This window comes from Conger conger, chromosome 8, assembly GCF_963514075.1.
Source record: "Conger conger chromosome 8, fConCon1.1, whole genome shotgun sequence".
Classification (NCBI taxonomy): domain Eukaryota; kingdom Metazoa; phylum Chordata; class Actinopteri; order Anguilliformes; family Congridae; genus Conger; species Conger conger.
Genome location: NC_083767.1, coordinates 24,542,799 through 24,556,939, shown reverse-complemented (window position 1 = coordinate 24,556,939; position 14,141 = coordinate 24,542,799). Strand labels below are relative to the sequence as shown.

General features: G+C 40.0%; 1 protein-coding gene across 7 annotated transcripts in view; it reads left to right on the top strand.

Annotated features, from left to right (window-relative positions):
- Nucleotides 1-14,141, top strand: part of LOC133135751 (lysyl oxidase homolog 3B-like) — a 395,104-nt gene that overhangs the window by 199,404 nt on the left and 181,559 nt on the right. For 5 of the 7 annotated variants that reach the window (XR_009709433.1, XM_061253004.1, XM_061253006.1 and 2 more), the window contains one exon: nucleotides 2,639-2,793. The exons of 1 other annotated variant lie outside the window; for it this stretch is intronic. Coding sequence is in view for 4 of the 6 variants with exons in the window: in XM_061253004.1 (XP_061108988.1) it covers nucleotides 2,639-2,793 (155 nt within the window). In the remaining 2 variants the exon portion in view is untranslated. Of the gene's footprint in view, nucleotides 1-2,638; nucleotides 2,794-3,694; nucleotides 3,821-14,141 lie in introns of those variants that run through there. One more of the 7 variants, XM_061253010.1, reaches the window with a different exon arrangement.

Here is a 14,141-nt window from a genome sequence, read left to right as displayed (position 1 = left end):
CCTTAACATTGTATGCAAAAATGGATTGCCTTATGTGACTCATTTTTATGAAAACCGAAAGGAATTAGACCCACACAAAAACCAAAGCTGATCTGGAAGTATTTTTTGATTTATTCGTCATGAAAGTTGTACTGTTTGGAACATAGTGAGCTAACTTGGTGTTCGGAACACTGTGAGTTCACATTATGCCGAAATCATGTTGTGTTTGGGGCTGTTATGCCAAAAGTCATCAAGCCCACAGTGGATTGGGCTTTTTCCAATTGCCCGCTTTAAAGTATAAATAGACCCAACAGAACCTAATGTTATGGATTCAGAGACTTAACAGACGGCGGCCTCGTATCTACTAAACTGGGGTCAGGCTGGCAACCAACCACACATGACACAGGTTTTGAGGAGGACATTTTCTTTCGAGTAAGTAATAAAATACTTTTGTTGGGTTGCTATATTGGCTGGCTAGCTAGTGCCAAGTTAACCATATAACTTACAGGTGCTGACAGCTATCACTAACATTACATTAGCTAACTAGACCACATCATATAAACCATTTCAATAAAACAATTATGTTCAGTTTTGGCAGCATGGTGCCAGTGGGTAGCACTGCTGCCTCACAGCAAGGAGGTCCTGGGTTCGAATCCCCGTCGGCCAGGGCCTCTCTGTGCGGAGTTTGCATGTTCTCCCCGTGTTTGCGTGGGTTTCCTCCGGGTACTCCGGTTTCCTCCTACAGTCCAAAGACATGCAGGTTAGGCTGATTGGAGATTTTGTGTGAGTGAATAGTGTGTGTGACCTGAGATGGACTGGCGACCTGGATAATGAATGAATGAATGAATGTTCAGTTTTCACAAATTATTTTTATATTCCAACATTGACTTTACTTGTTCATACCTTGGTTAAATGACACAGAAAACACTGCCTGCTATTCCAATTCCTCAATGACAGTAGGCAGCAGAGCCATTATCCACCCGGAAGTAAGTACTTTGTTGTTGTGACATCACACTAATTTGTATTTTGGCTCCATATGGCTCTGGCAATATATAATTGTACAATTTCTTCCATCTGGCAAATACTAAGTGGACCCTCAGCTTGAATATAGCTTGAACCAGGCCTTTCTGAGTGACATAATTAGAGAACATGAGCTATTTTGCTTAAAACCATGTTGCAGTTTCATCCACTAGTGGAGCCACCTCTTAGCTAATCACCAGAAATGACATATTCCAGCTTCCTTGGCCCGAAGACCAAACAAGGGGACTATTCTAAAACAGAAAAGAACAGCACAGACCGGGTCTGTTTTCAGCTTCCATTTATACATACGTATGTTTATTTGTCTGTTCATAGGGAGGATGGGGGTCATACATTTTTTTTTTAAGGAGATTCAATTTTCAGTTTTTGTGTTCAGAAAACAATTTCTGTGCTGATATACATGCAGTGAGTAGCGAACCCCTGCCAACAGATGCTTTTCAAAGTAAAAATACCACTTGTCTTCCAGTGGTCACATTAACATCCCACTGTGGTGATGATAGCATAATCATTGTCTATATTCTGATGCAGACTAAAGACCCACTTCCACAGACTGCATCTATAGTATCTATCCATCTACATATATCATGTAGGTCTCCTATCTTATGTATTCATTTAGGTTATGATGGATTTTGTGGCCTGTTATGAATGTTACCTGTGTGCATTAAGGATTTCTAATTTGGGTCTTGATTTGCGTAATTAAGTAGTGGTTTACTTATGTTGCACATACTCTCCAAGAATCAGGTCTCATACCATTTCTCACATAACGCATGCTCATAGGTTCCTGCACCTGCTAAATTAATGTTTTGTCAAAATGTATTTTACTTTAATGGAAGATAACATTTTGTCCTGCAATTATTATTATAATTATTATTACTACCGAAATTCATTACGTTATTTCCATTCAAGAGACGCTCTTACCCAGAGATACCAAAGCTATTTTAACATCCATTTAAACTGCTAGATATTCACTGAAGCAAATTTTCCTCTGTCTCGAATATTGTTCAGATCTTATGAACAAATAAGATCTTGTTTCTTTCTCTCAAGCCAATTTATTTTCATTTTATTCTCTTTGAAGTTCTATCCATTATAATATTGATAATGTATTTTAAATTAAATGCACTCTTTCAAGCGTGCTGTTTCTGTTCTGGGTAGTACCATTAATTGCATCTGATTCACTAATATGCTTAAATAACAACATGCCTCACCCCTTGCCATCCACCCTCCAAAACAATGGCCATTAGGGAAACATTTTTTTGGAAAGATCCTTCCCTGATAGGAAGCGACTCTGGGGCAGACCTGCACCGATTCCGGCCCAGCAGTGCTGACATCTGGGTTTCATTCAGCAACATTGAAGTACATTTTTGTCTGATTGCAGAAATTTTAATCTCTGTAGATTTCGTTAATGGATTATTAAATAAGGCACAAATCAGATTTTAAAATGCATTAAGATATCTAAAAGCAAAAAATATCACTTGTTAAGATATCAGATCTTTGCTTTGATATATTTGTCCTTTCCGTTTCTGTCTGTGTGTGGAAATGTTGCTTATCACTGCATATCATTTCCATGTATTATCTGTGCTGTGGTGGGGATTATGATTGGGTCATGTCTTGATGTCTGCAGGAATGGGTCCTATCCACATAACTGAAGTCCTGTGTTCAGGGCAGGAGAAATCCTTGTGGAAGTGTCCTTTCAAGAACATCACCTCTGAGACCTGCCACCATTCTGAAGATGCCTCTATCAAGTGCAACGTGCCTTATATGGGCTTCGAGAAAACGGTCAGAGAGCCATGACTTCCTTGTTCACACAAAGCATCCCATGTCAGGTTATGCAGAGGTTGGATAATGAGCATGTGAAAACCCCAGAAGGGACAGGACTATCATGAGCTAGCAATGACTCGCATTGAGAATAGTGTCTCAGTGGCTCATACAATTCTGCACAAAACCTATAAGGTTTTGTTGCCCAGTCTCTGTTATCTGTACTTTCAGGTGAAATTGCTGCTTTGCATTCATATCATAATATGGATATTAGGGGATATAATGAGTACTGCATTATCTGTATCTGTATCCGTACTCGTAAGTGATAAATAAATAAATTTTATTATTATTAGGGCCCAAGCACCGTAGGGTGCGAAGGACCCTATTGTTATTGGAAGGATTATTATTATTATTAGGGCCCAAGCACCGTAGGGTGCGAAGGACCCTATTGTTATTGTAAAGATTATCATTATTATTAGGGCCCAAGCACCGTAGGGTGCGAAGGACCCTATTGTTATTGTAAAGATTATCATTATTATTAGGGCCCAAGCACCGTAGGGTGCGAAGGACCCTATTGTTATTGTAAAGATTATTATTATTAGGGCCCAAGCACCGTAGGGTGCGAAGGACCCTATTGTTATTGGAAGGATTATTATTAGGGCCCAAGCGCCGTAGGGTGCGAAGGACCCTATTATTATTGGAAGGATTATTATTATTAGGGCCCAAGCACCGTAGGGTGCGAAGGACCCTATTGTTATTGTAAAGATTATTATTAGGGCCCAAGCACCGTAGGGTGCGAAGGACCCTATTGTTATTGTAAAGATTATTATTATTATTATTATTATTATTTTTTCTATATGCAAATGGGCCTTTTTGAGGTGCTTGCCATGGATGGAAACTCATGGAATTTTCCACACACATGAGAAGTGTTGGCTGTCAAGATGTATCAGATGCTCAGACCTGGGCGTGGCCGAGGGACTCCACAGCGCCCCCTAATGCTTTGTCTTCTATTGTGGACAAGCACTTTGAGCTACCTTCACCTAATTTGGTAGGCATGTGGGCCTCCTCTGGACAAACACATTTCTCATTCGCATCGAATCAAATATGTGAACAGGAAGTCAGCCATTTTGAATTTTGTGCATTTTACACGTACTACACTTTTAAGTACTCCTCCTAGGGAGTTCATTGCATTCACACGAAATGTGGTTAAAGTGGTCTCAGGATAGTCATGATACTAATTCCAAAGGATATTTTTGATATCTCAAACGGTATGGTCATGACAAGGCGTACAATTTTCATGTCACGCCGCGCCAACAGGAAGTAGCCATAAATTCATGGTCTACATTGTCTGATCTGGCTGATATTTTACAAATATGTTCACTGTTAGAGTGTAATCACAGCCAAATACCAAGAAGAAATCAATGTTATAGCGCCACCATCTGGCAACGAAGTGACGTTTTTATCATGTTTGTATGCGTTCCTGCTAGGGTATTCATCACATTCACACCAAATGTAGTCATCATGATCTTAGAATAGTCCTGACCCTAAATGACGAAAGGATTTTTGATATCTCAAACGGTTTGGCAATGGCGAGGCGTATAATACACACGTTACGCCAAAAAACAGGAAGTGGGCTTAATTCCGTTCTACATCATCTGATCGGGCTGATATTTTACAAATATATTCACTTTTGGAGTGCAATCACATCCATATCCACATTCATCTGGGCGTGGCTACACAGCACCCCCTATGGTTTTTTCTAATATTGTGGACATATACTTTCACGTAAATGCACCACGTCTGGTAGGCATAAGGGTCTCCTCAAGACACACACATTTCTCATTTGCATCCCTTAACTTTTCCCAACAGGAAGTGAGCTATTTTGGATTTTGTGTGTTTTTAAGTGTTTTTTCACGTACCAAACTTTGAAATACTCTTCCTAGGGGGTTCATCACATTCACACAAAATGTGGTCAGCATGATATTATAGCCCTGACACACAACTATGAACTGATTTTTAACATCTTGGAATGGTATGGCTATGGTCAGCCTTAAAATTAACTTGTAATGCTGCCCAAATAGGAAAATTATATATTAAATAATTTCAAAAAGGTATTAAATTCTACATTGCCTGATTTTGAGGCTACAGCTTTTCACATATGTTCATTGTTGGAGTGTCATCACATCCATTAAGCAATAATAGTTCACTATTTTCGCTGGAGACTCATTATATCCAGTCTTAAAACTTCAACGCAAGTCGCAAATGACTCTCCCATTTCTAATACGCGACTGCCATCTACTGGCAAAAGTTGGTATTGTTTCTCAAGTGATTCCTCAATGACAAGTTTTGTTTCTTTTTGCGAGCCAGTAACCATAACGATGTATGAGTAACAGCGGCAGCCTACGTGACAAAATGTACTGACAACACCCAGCCCACAGCAACGTTTTTTCTCATCCACCTTAATTATATGGATTGAATAACTAAAATAAAAGACAGGCTTTTACTGGCAGGAAAGTATCATATATTTCAAAGATTAACACATATAATGCATATCTTGCAATGACGTTCAATGTTATTTGGTTTAAAAAAAACCGTGTTGTAGCATTTTAAGGACTCAATACAAAACAGCTGTTCGGAAAGTTAGCTTGAAAACCAAGAAGCCTTATTAAGGATTTCGAGCCGTTTCTATTTGACTTCATTCGATTGAAGTGAATCCATCCATCCATCCATCCATTATCTGAACCCGCTTATCCTGATCAGGGTCGCAGGGGGGCTGGAGCCTATCCCAGCATACATTGGGCGAAAGGCAGGAATACGCCCTGGACAGGTCGCCAGTCCATCACAGGGCACACACACCATTCACTCACTCACACACTCACACACTCACACACTCATGCCTACGGGCAATTTAGAATCTCCAATCAGCCTAACCTGCATGTCTTTGGACTGTGGGAGGAAACCGGAGTACCCGGAGGAAACCCACGCAGACACAGGGAGAACATGCAAACTCCGCACAGAGAGGCCCCGGCCGACGGGGATTCGAACCCAGGACCTCCTTGCTGTGAGGCGGCACTGCTATCCACTGCACCATCCGTGCCGCCAACGATTGAAGTGAATGCCGTAACCCAATTAAATGTAATTCGCGTCGGAATACACATAATAGCCTACACTGTCAACGTGAAATAAAAATATATAGAGGTTTAAATCGATCCTATATTGGGACATTTGTTATGATGGCTGGTGCAACGGGCATTTTCGGTACCGTTGACCATAATCGAATGCTAGCATTTATATCATTACACTGACCAAGTCCTGTTAAAAAGCACATTTTTGGTTCCTTAGTGGAAACAGTGAAGTTGTCTACACAATCTATTCTACTCACAGACTAACTGCGTCGCTGTAAGTTCCCCCCATTTCTGATACGGGGATTCCATTTATTGGCAGAAAGTGGAACTTTTATATTTTTCTTCCTTCAACTGATTTTTCAACGATAGGTTTTTTTTTTCTTTCTAGCGAGCCAGTAGGCATAACGATGTATGATTTACAGCTGCAGCCTACGTGACAAAATGTATTGACAACACCCAGCCCGACGTTTCTTTGCATCTATTTTCATTTTTGAATAGAATATCTGAAATAAATATTAAAGACATTTAATGACTGTCTTTAACTGGCAGGAGAGTAGCATATATTTAAAAGAGTCAAAAGTCAAAAAGAAACGTTAACGTTTGAGATGGCTCTGGTCGAACTCTGTGTTAACATGAGACCGTTATGTTCAACAAAGGTATGGCATGCAGGTCGTTGCGAGATGACGCGCATTGGTTAACAGCAGCCAGCCTGTCCACTGTCTGTGTGAGTCAAAAAACAGGTCAGCTACGTTTGTTTACATGAATAGAAAACTTTCAGTTAAATCGCCAGATATGTTAGTTTATTTTGCTTGTCATTAAACACGAATTAAGAGAACATACAATTTCGCTAGGAATTTTTGACTTAATATGAAAATACCGGATTGAGGGCAGAGACTTGGCATCTCCTTTTGATTTGGCTGAACAAATGCATTTCAGGCAGCATAATTACCGGTGAAATGGAAAAGAATGATGCTGGCTAACTCGACGTTTAATGCAATATTATCCGACACTTCGGAGAGAAATTATTTAACCAGGATAAAAGGAAACATACAACTTTTGGCCAATAGATGGCGTACGTGTATAAGAGGGCAGTATAGTTTAATGGTTCAGACAGTGGATTAAGACATGCAAGGTCCGCGGTTCCATCCCCGGTGCGGCCACAATAAAGTTGAATAGTTTCTTTACGCCAATGGTTTTATTTTGAGTGCATATTTATAACCGAATGACTTCTCAAGCATAAATTGTGCCTCCCGCTGTAAAATCTATTGAAATTAATTAATCTCTGCTCTCCGTACAGGACTGGAGCATATTATTACACTGTGCAAGCAAGAAGTAATTTTTGTTTCATTCTACATTGTCTGATGTGGCAGAAACTTCACACATGTTCATTTTTGGAGTGTAATCTCATCCATATACCAAGAAAGGCTCAATGGCATAGCGCCACCATCTGGGAACAGGAAGTGGCTTTAATTTTACTTGAATTCTTCCAATTTGGCTGAAAATGTACAAATATGTTAATTATTGGAGTGTAATTAAATCCATAAACCATACACGGCTCAATATTATAGCGCCACCATCTGGCAACAGGAAGTGGCTTAAATTTTACTTGACATCTTCCAATTTGGCTGAAAATGTACAAATATGTTAATTATTGGAGTGTAATCAAATCCATGAACCATACACGGCTCAATATTATAGCGCCACCATCTGGCAATAGGAAGTGAGGCTTATATCATTGATGCATTCCAATAGCAGCAGCAACATCTTCATTGATCAAAGGGGAATTCCTGTGCACACTATACGTTGTCCAGGAAGGTGATTATTTCCAAAGTGTGTACATATTGTGAAACATGTCATTGGCACAACTATGCCACCAAGGCGGTTGCGCCCATGGTGCTTGGGCCCGTTCATTGCTGCTTGCAGCTATATTTAGGGCCCAAGCACCGTAGGGTGCGAAGGACCCTATTGTTATTGGAAGGATTATTAGGGCCCAAGCACCGTAGGGTGCGAAGGACCCTATTGTTATTGGAAGGATTATTATTATTATTATTAGGGCCCAAGCACCGTAGGGTGCGAAGGACCCTATTGTTATTGGAAGGATTATTATTATTAGGGCCCAAGCACCGTAGGGTGCGAAGGACCCTATTGTTATTGGAAGGATTATTATTATTAGGGCCCAAGCACCGTAGGGTGCGAAGGACCCTATTGTTATTGGAAGGATTATTATTATTATTATTATTAGGGCCCAAGCACCGTAGGGTGCGAAGGACCCTATTGTTATTGGAAGGATTATTATTATTATTATTATTAGGGCCCAAGCACCGTAGGGTGCGAAGGACCCTATTGTTATTGGAAGGATTATTATTATTATTATTATTATTATTATTATTATTATTATTATTCTTTTTTTTTCAATGTTTTGTGCATTTTTGAGGTGCTTGCCATGGATGAAAACTCACAGAATTTTGCACACACATCAGAAGTGGTGGCTGTCAGGTTGTCTCAGATGCTCAGACCTGGTCGTAGCTGAGGGACTCCACAGCGCCCCCTATCGCATTGTCATCTATTGTGGGCAGGCACTTTGAGCTACCTTCACAAAATTTAGTACGCATATAGCACTTCTCGGTCCAAACACATTTCTCATTCACATCTAATCAAATATACAAACAGGAAGTCAGCCATTTTGGATTTTGTGCGTTTTACACGTACTGCACTTTTAAGTACTCCTCCTAGGGGGTTCATCACATTCACACCACCTGTGGTCAGAATGGTCTCAGGATGTTCATGATGCTAAATTGCCAGGATATTTTTGATAGCTCAAACGTGACGGTCCTAGGGAGGCGTAGAATTTTTATGTCACGCCACGCCAACAGGAAGTGGCCGTAATTTCATGGTTTCCATCGTCTGATCTGGCTGATATTTTAGAAATACGTTTATTGTTGGAGGATAATCACATCCATATCCCAAGAACGGGTCAATGTTATAGCGCCACCATCTGGCAACAGGAAGTGAAGTCTTTATCATATTTGTATGCCTTCCTGCTAGGGCATTCATCACATTCACACAAAATGTGGTCCGCATGATCTTAGGATAGTCATGACCAAAAACTCTGAAGGGATTTTTGATATCTCAAACGGTATGGAAATGGCGAGTCGTACAGTACACATATTGCGTGCAAAAAAATGACTTTTTTTTTGACATCGTCCGATCTGGCTGATATTTTACAAATATGTTCACTGTTGGAGTACAATATGAAATATATACATATCAATCGGGGCGTGGCTAGACAGCGCCCCCTATAATTATTTATCTTTTTTTTTCAATGTATTTTGCATTTTTGAGGTGCTTGCCATGGATGAAAACTCACAGAATTTTGCCCACACATGAGAAGTGTTGGCTGTCAGCATGTATCAGATGCTCAGACCTGGGCGTGGCCGAGGGACTCCACAGCGCCCCCTAATGCTTTGTCTTCTATTGTGGACAGGCACTTTGAGCTACCTGCACCTAATTTGGTATGCATGTGGGGCTCCTCTGGACAAACACATTTCTCATTCGCATCGAATAAAATATGTGAACAGGAAGTCAGCCATTTTGAATTTTGTGCATTTTACACGTACTACACTTTTAAGTACTCCTCCTAGGGGGTTCATTGCATTCACACGAAATGTGGTCAAAGTGGTCTCAGGATAGTCATGATACTAATTCCAAAGGATATTTTTGATATCTCAAACGGTATGGTCATGGCAAGGCGTACAATTTTCATGTCATGCCGCGCCAACAGGAAGTAGCCATAAATTCATGGTCTACATTGTCTGATCTGGCTGATATTTTACAAATATGTTCACTGTTAGAGTGTAATCACATCCATATACCAAGAAGAAATCAATGTTATAGCGCCACCATCTGGCAACGGAAGTGAGGTTTTTATCATGTTTGTATGCGTTCCTGCTAGAGCATTCATCACATTCACACCAAATGTAGTCATCATGATCTGAGAATAGTCCTGACCCTAAATGACGAAAGGATTTTTGATATCTCAAACGGTTTGGCAATGGCGAGGCGTATAATACACACGTTACGCCCAAAAACAGGAAGTGGGCTTAATTCCGTTCTACATCATCTGATCGGGCTGATATTTTACAAATATATTCACTTTTGGAGTGCAATCACATCCATATCCACATTCATCTGGGCGTGGCTACACAGCGCCCCCTATGGCTTTTTTCTAATATTGTGGACATATACTTTCACGTAAATGCACCACGTCTGGTAGGCATAAGGGTCTCCTCAAGACACACACATTTCTCATTTGCATCCCTTAACTTTTCCCAACAGGAAGTGAGCTATTTTGGATTTTGTGTGTTTTTAAGTGTTTTTTCACGTACCAAACTTTGAAATACTCTTCCTAGGGGGTTCATCACATTCACACAAAATGTGGTCAGCATGATATTATAGCCCTGACACACAACTATGAACTGATTTTTAATATCTTGGAATGGTATGGCTATGGTCAGCCTTAAAATTAACTTGTAATGCTGCCCAAACAGTTCATGTTTTAATACAATTATGTATTAAATAATTTCAAAAAGGTATTGCCTGATTTTGAGGCTACAACTTTTCACATATGTTCCTTGATTGAGTGTCATCACATCCATTAAGCAATAATAGGTCACTATTTTCGCTGGAGACTCATTATATCCAGTCTTAAAACTTCAACGCAAGTCGCAACTGACTCTCCCATTTCTAATACGCGACTGCCATCTAGTGGCAAAGGTTAGTATTCTTTCTAATTTTCTTGGATAAAGTGATTTCTCAATGACAAGTTTTGTTTCTTTTTGCGAGCCAGTAACCATAACGATGTATGAGTAACAGCGGCAGCCTACGTGACAAAATGTACTGACAACACCCAGCCCACAGCAACGTTTTTTTCATCGACCTTAATTTTATGGATTGAATAACTAAAATAAAGGACAGGCTTTTACTGGCAGGAAAGTATCATATATTTCAAAGATTAACACATATAATGCAGATCTTGCATTGACGTTCAATGTTATTTGGTTTTAAAAAAAACGTATTGTAGCATTTTAAGGACTCAACACAAAACAGCTGTTCGGAAAGTTGGCTTGAAAACCAAGAAGCCTTATTAAGGAATTCGAGCCGTTTCTATTTGACTTCATTCGATTGAAGTGAATGCCGAAACCCAATTAAATGTAATTCGCGTCGGAATACACATAATTGCCTACACTGTCAACGTGAAATAAAAATATATAGAGGTTTAAATCGATCCTATATTGGGACATTTGTTATGATGGCTGGTGCAACGGGCATTTTCGGTACCGTTGACCATAATCGAATGCTAGCATTTATATCATTACACTGACCAAGTCCTGTTTAAAAGCACATTTTTGGTTCCTTTGTGGAAACAGTGAAGTTGTCTACATAATCTATTCTACTCACAGACTAACTGCGTCGCTGTAACTTCCCCCCATTTCTGATACGGGGATAGGTTTTTGTTTTTTTCTAGCGAGCCAGTAGGCATAACGATGTATGATTTACAGCTGCAGCCTACGTGACAAAATGTATTGACAACACCCAGCCCGACGTTTCTTTGCATCTATTTTCATTATATGAATTGAATATCTAAAATAAATATTTAAAAAATTTAATGACTGTCTTTAAATGGCAGGAGAGTATCATATATTTTAAAGAGTAACACATGAAGTCAAAAAAAAAACGTTAGCATTCGAGGTGGTGCTCGAACACTGTGTTAAGATGAAACCGTTATGTTCAACAAAGGTATGGCTTGCAGGTCGTTTCGAGATGACAGATATTGGCTAACAGGAGCCAGCCTGTCCACTTGTCTGTGTGAGTCAAAAAACAGGTCCGCTACGTTGGTTTACATGAATAGAAAACTTTCCGTTAAATCGCCAGCTATGTTAGTTTATTTTGCTTGTCATTAAACACGAAATAAGAGAACATACAATTTCGCTAGGAATTTGTGACTTAATATGAAAATAACGGATTGAGGGCAGAGACTTGGCATCTCCTTTAGATTTGGCTGAACAAATGCGTTTCAGGCAGCATAATTACCAGTGAAATGGAAAAGAATGATGCTGGCTAACGAGACGTTTAATGCAATATTATCCGACACTTCGGAGAGAAATTATTTAACCAAGATAAAAGGAAACATACAACTTTTGGCCAATAGATAGCGTACGTGTATAAGAGGGCAGTATAGTTTTACGGTTCAGGCAGTGGATTAAGACATGCAAGGTCCGCGGTTCCATCCCTGGTGCGGCCACAATAAAGTTGAATAGTTTCTTTAAGCCAATGGTTTCATTTTGAGTGCATATTTATAACCGAATGACTTCTCAAGCGTAAATTGTGCCTCCCGCTGTAAAATCTATGGAAATGAATTCATCTCTGCTCTCCATACAGGACTGGAGCATATTATTACAATGTGCAAGCAAGAAGTAATTTTTGTTTCATTCTACATTGTCTGATGTGGCTAAAACTTCACACATGTTCATTTTTGGAGTGTAATCTCATCCATATAGCAATAAAGGCTCAATGGCATAGCTCCACCATCTGGCAAAAGGAAGTGGCCTTAATTTCACTCGACATCTTCCGATGTGGCTGAAAATGTAAAAATATTTTGATTATTGCAGTGTAATTAAATCCATGTATCAAAAATGGCTCAATGTTATAGCGCCACCTGCTGGCAACAGGAAGTGGCCTTAATTTCACTCAACATCTTCCGATGTGGCTTAGAATTTAGAAATAGGTTTATTATTGGAGTGTAATCAAATTCAAAAACCATACATGGTTCAATATTATAGCGCCACCATCTGGCAACAGGAAGTGAGGCTTATATCATTGATGCATTCCAATAGCAGCACCAACATCCTCATTGCTCAAAGGGGAATTCCTGTGCACACTATACGTTGTCCAGGAAGGTGATTATTTCCAAAGTGTGTACATGTTGTGAAACATGTCATTGGCACAACTATGCCACCAAGGCGGTTGCGCCCATGGTGCTTGGGCCCGTTCATTGCTGCTTGCAGCTATATTTATTATTATTATTCTTTTTTTTTCAATGTTTTGTGCATTTTTGAGGTGCTTGCCATGGATGAAAACTCACAGAATTTTGCACACACATCAGAAGTGGTGGCTGTCAGGTTGTCTCAGATGCTCAGACCTGGGCGTAGCTGAGGGACTCCACAGCGCCCCCTATCGCATTGTCATCTATTGTGGGCAGGCACTTTGAGCTACCTTCACAAAATTTAGTAGGCATATAGCACTCCTCGGTCCAAACACATTTCTCATTCGGATCTAATCAAATATCCAAACAGGAAGTCAGCCATTTTGGATTTTCTGAGTTTTACACGTACTACACTTTTAAGTACTCCTCCTAGGGGGTTCATTGCATTCACACCACCTGTGGTCAGAATGGTCTCAGGATAGTCATGATGCTAAATTGCCAGGATATTTTTGATAGCTCAAACGGGACGGTCCTGGGGAGGCGTAGAATTTTTATGTCACGCCACGCCAACAGGAAGTGGCCGTAATTTCATGGTCTACATCGTCTGATCTGGCTGATATTTTCGAAATACGTTTATTGTTGGAGTATAATCACATCCATATCCTAAGAACGGGTCAATGTTATAGCGCCACCATCTGGCAACAGGAAGTGTGGTCTTTATCATATTTGTATGCCTTCCTGCTAGGGCATTCATCACATTCACACGAAATGTGGTCCGCATGATCTTAGGAAAGTCATGACCATAAGCTGTGAAGGGATTTTTGATATCTCAAACGGTATGGAAATGGCGAGTCGTACAGTACACATATTGCGTGCAAAAAAATTACTTTTTTTTTGACATCGTCCGATCTGGCTGATATTTTACAAATATGTTCACTGTTGGAGTACAATATCAAATATATACATATCAATCGGGGCGTGGCTAGACAGCGCCCCCTATAATTATTATTCTCTTTTTTTTCAATGTATTTTGCATTTTTGAGGTGCTTGCCATGGATGAAAACTCACAGAACTTTGCACACACATGAGAAGTGTTGGCTGTCAGGATGTATCAGATGCTCAGACCTGGGCGTGGCCGAGGGACTCCACAGCGCCCCCTAATGCTTTGTCTTCTATTGTGGACAGGCACTTTGAGCTACCTTTACCTAATTTGGTAAGCATGTGGGACTCCTCTGAACAAACACATTTTTCATTCGCATCGA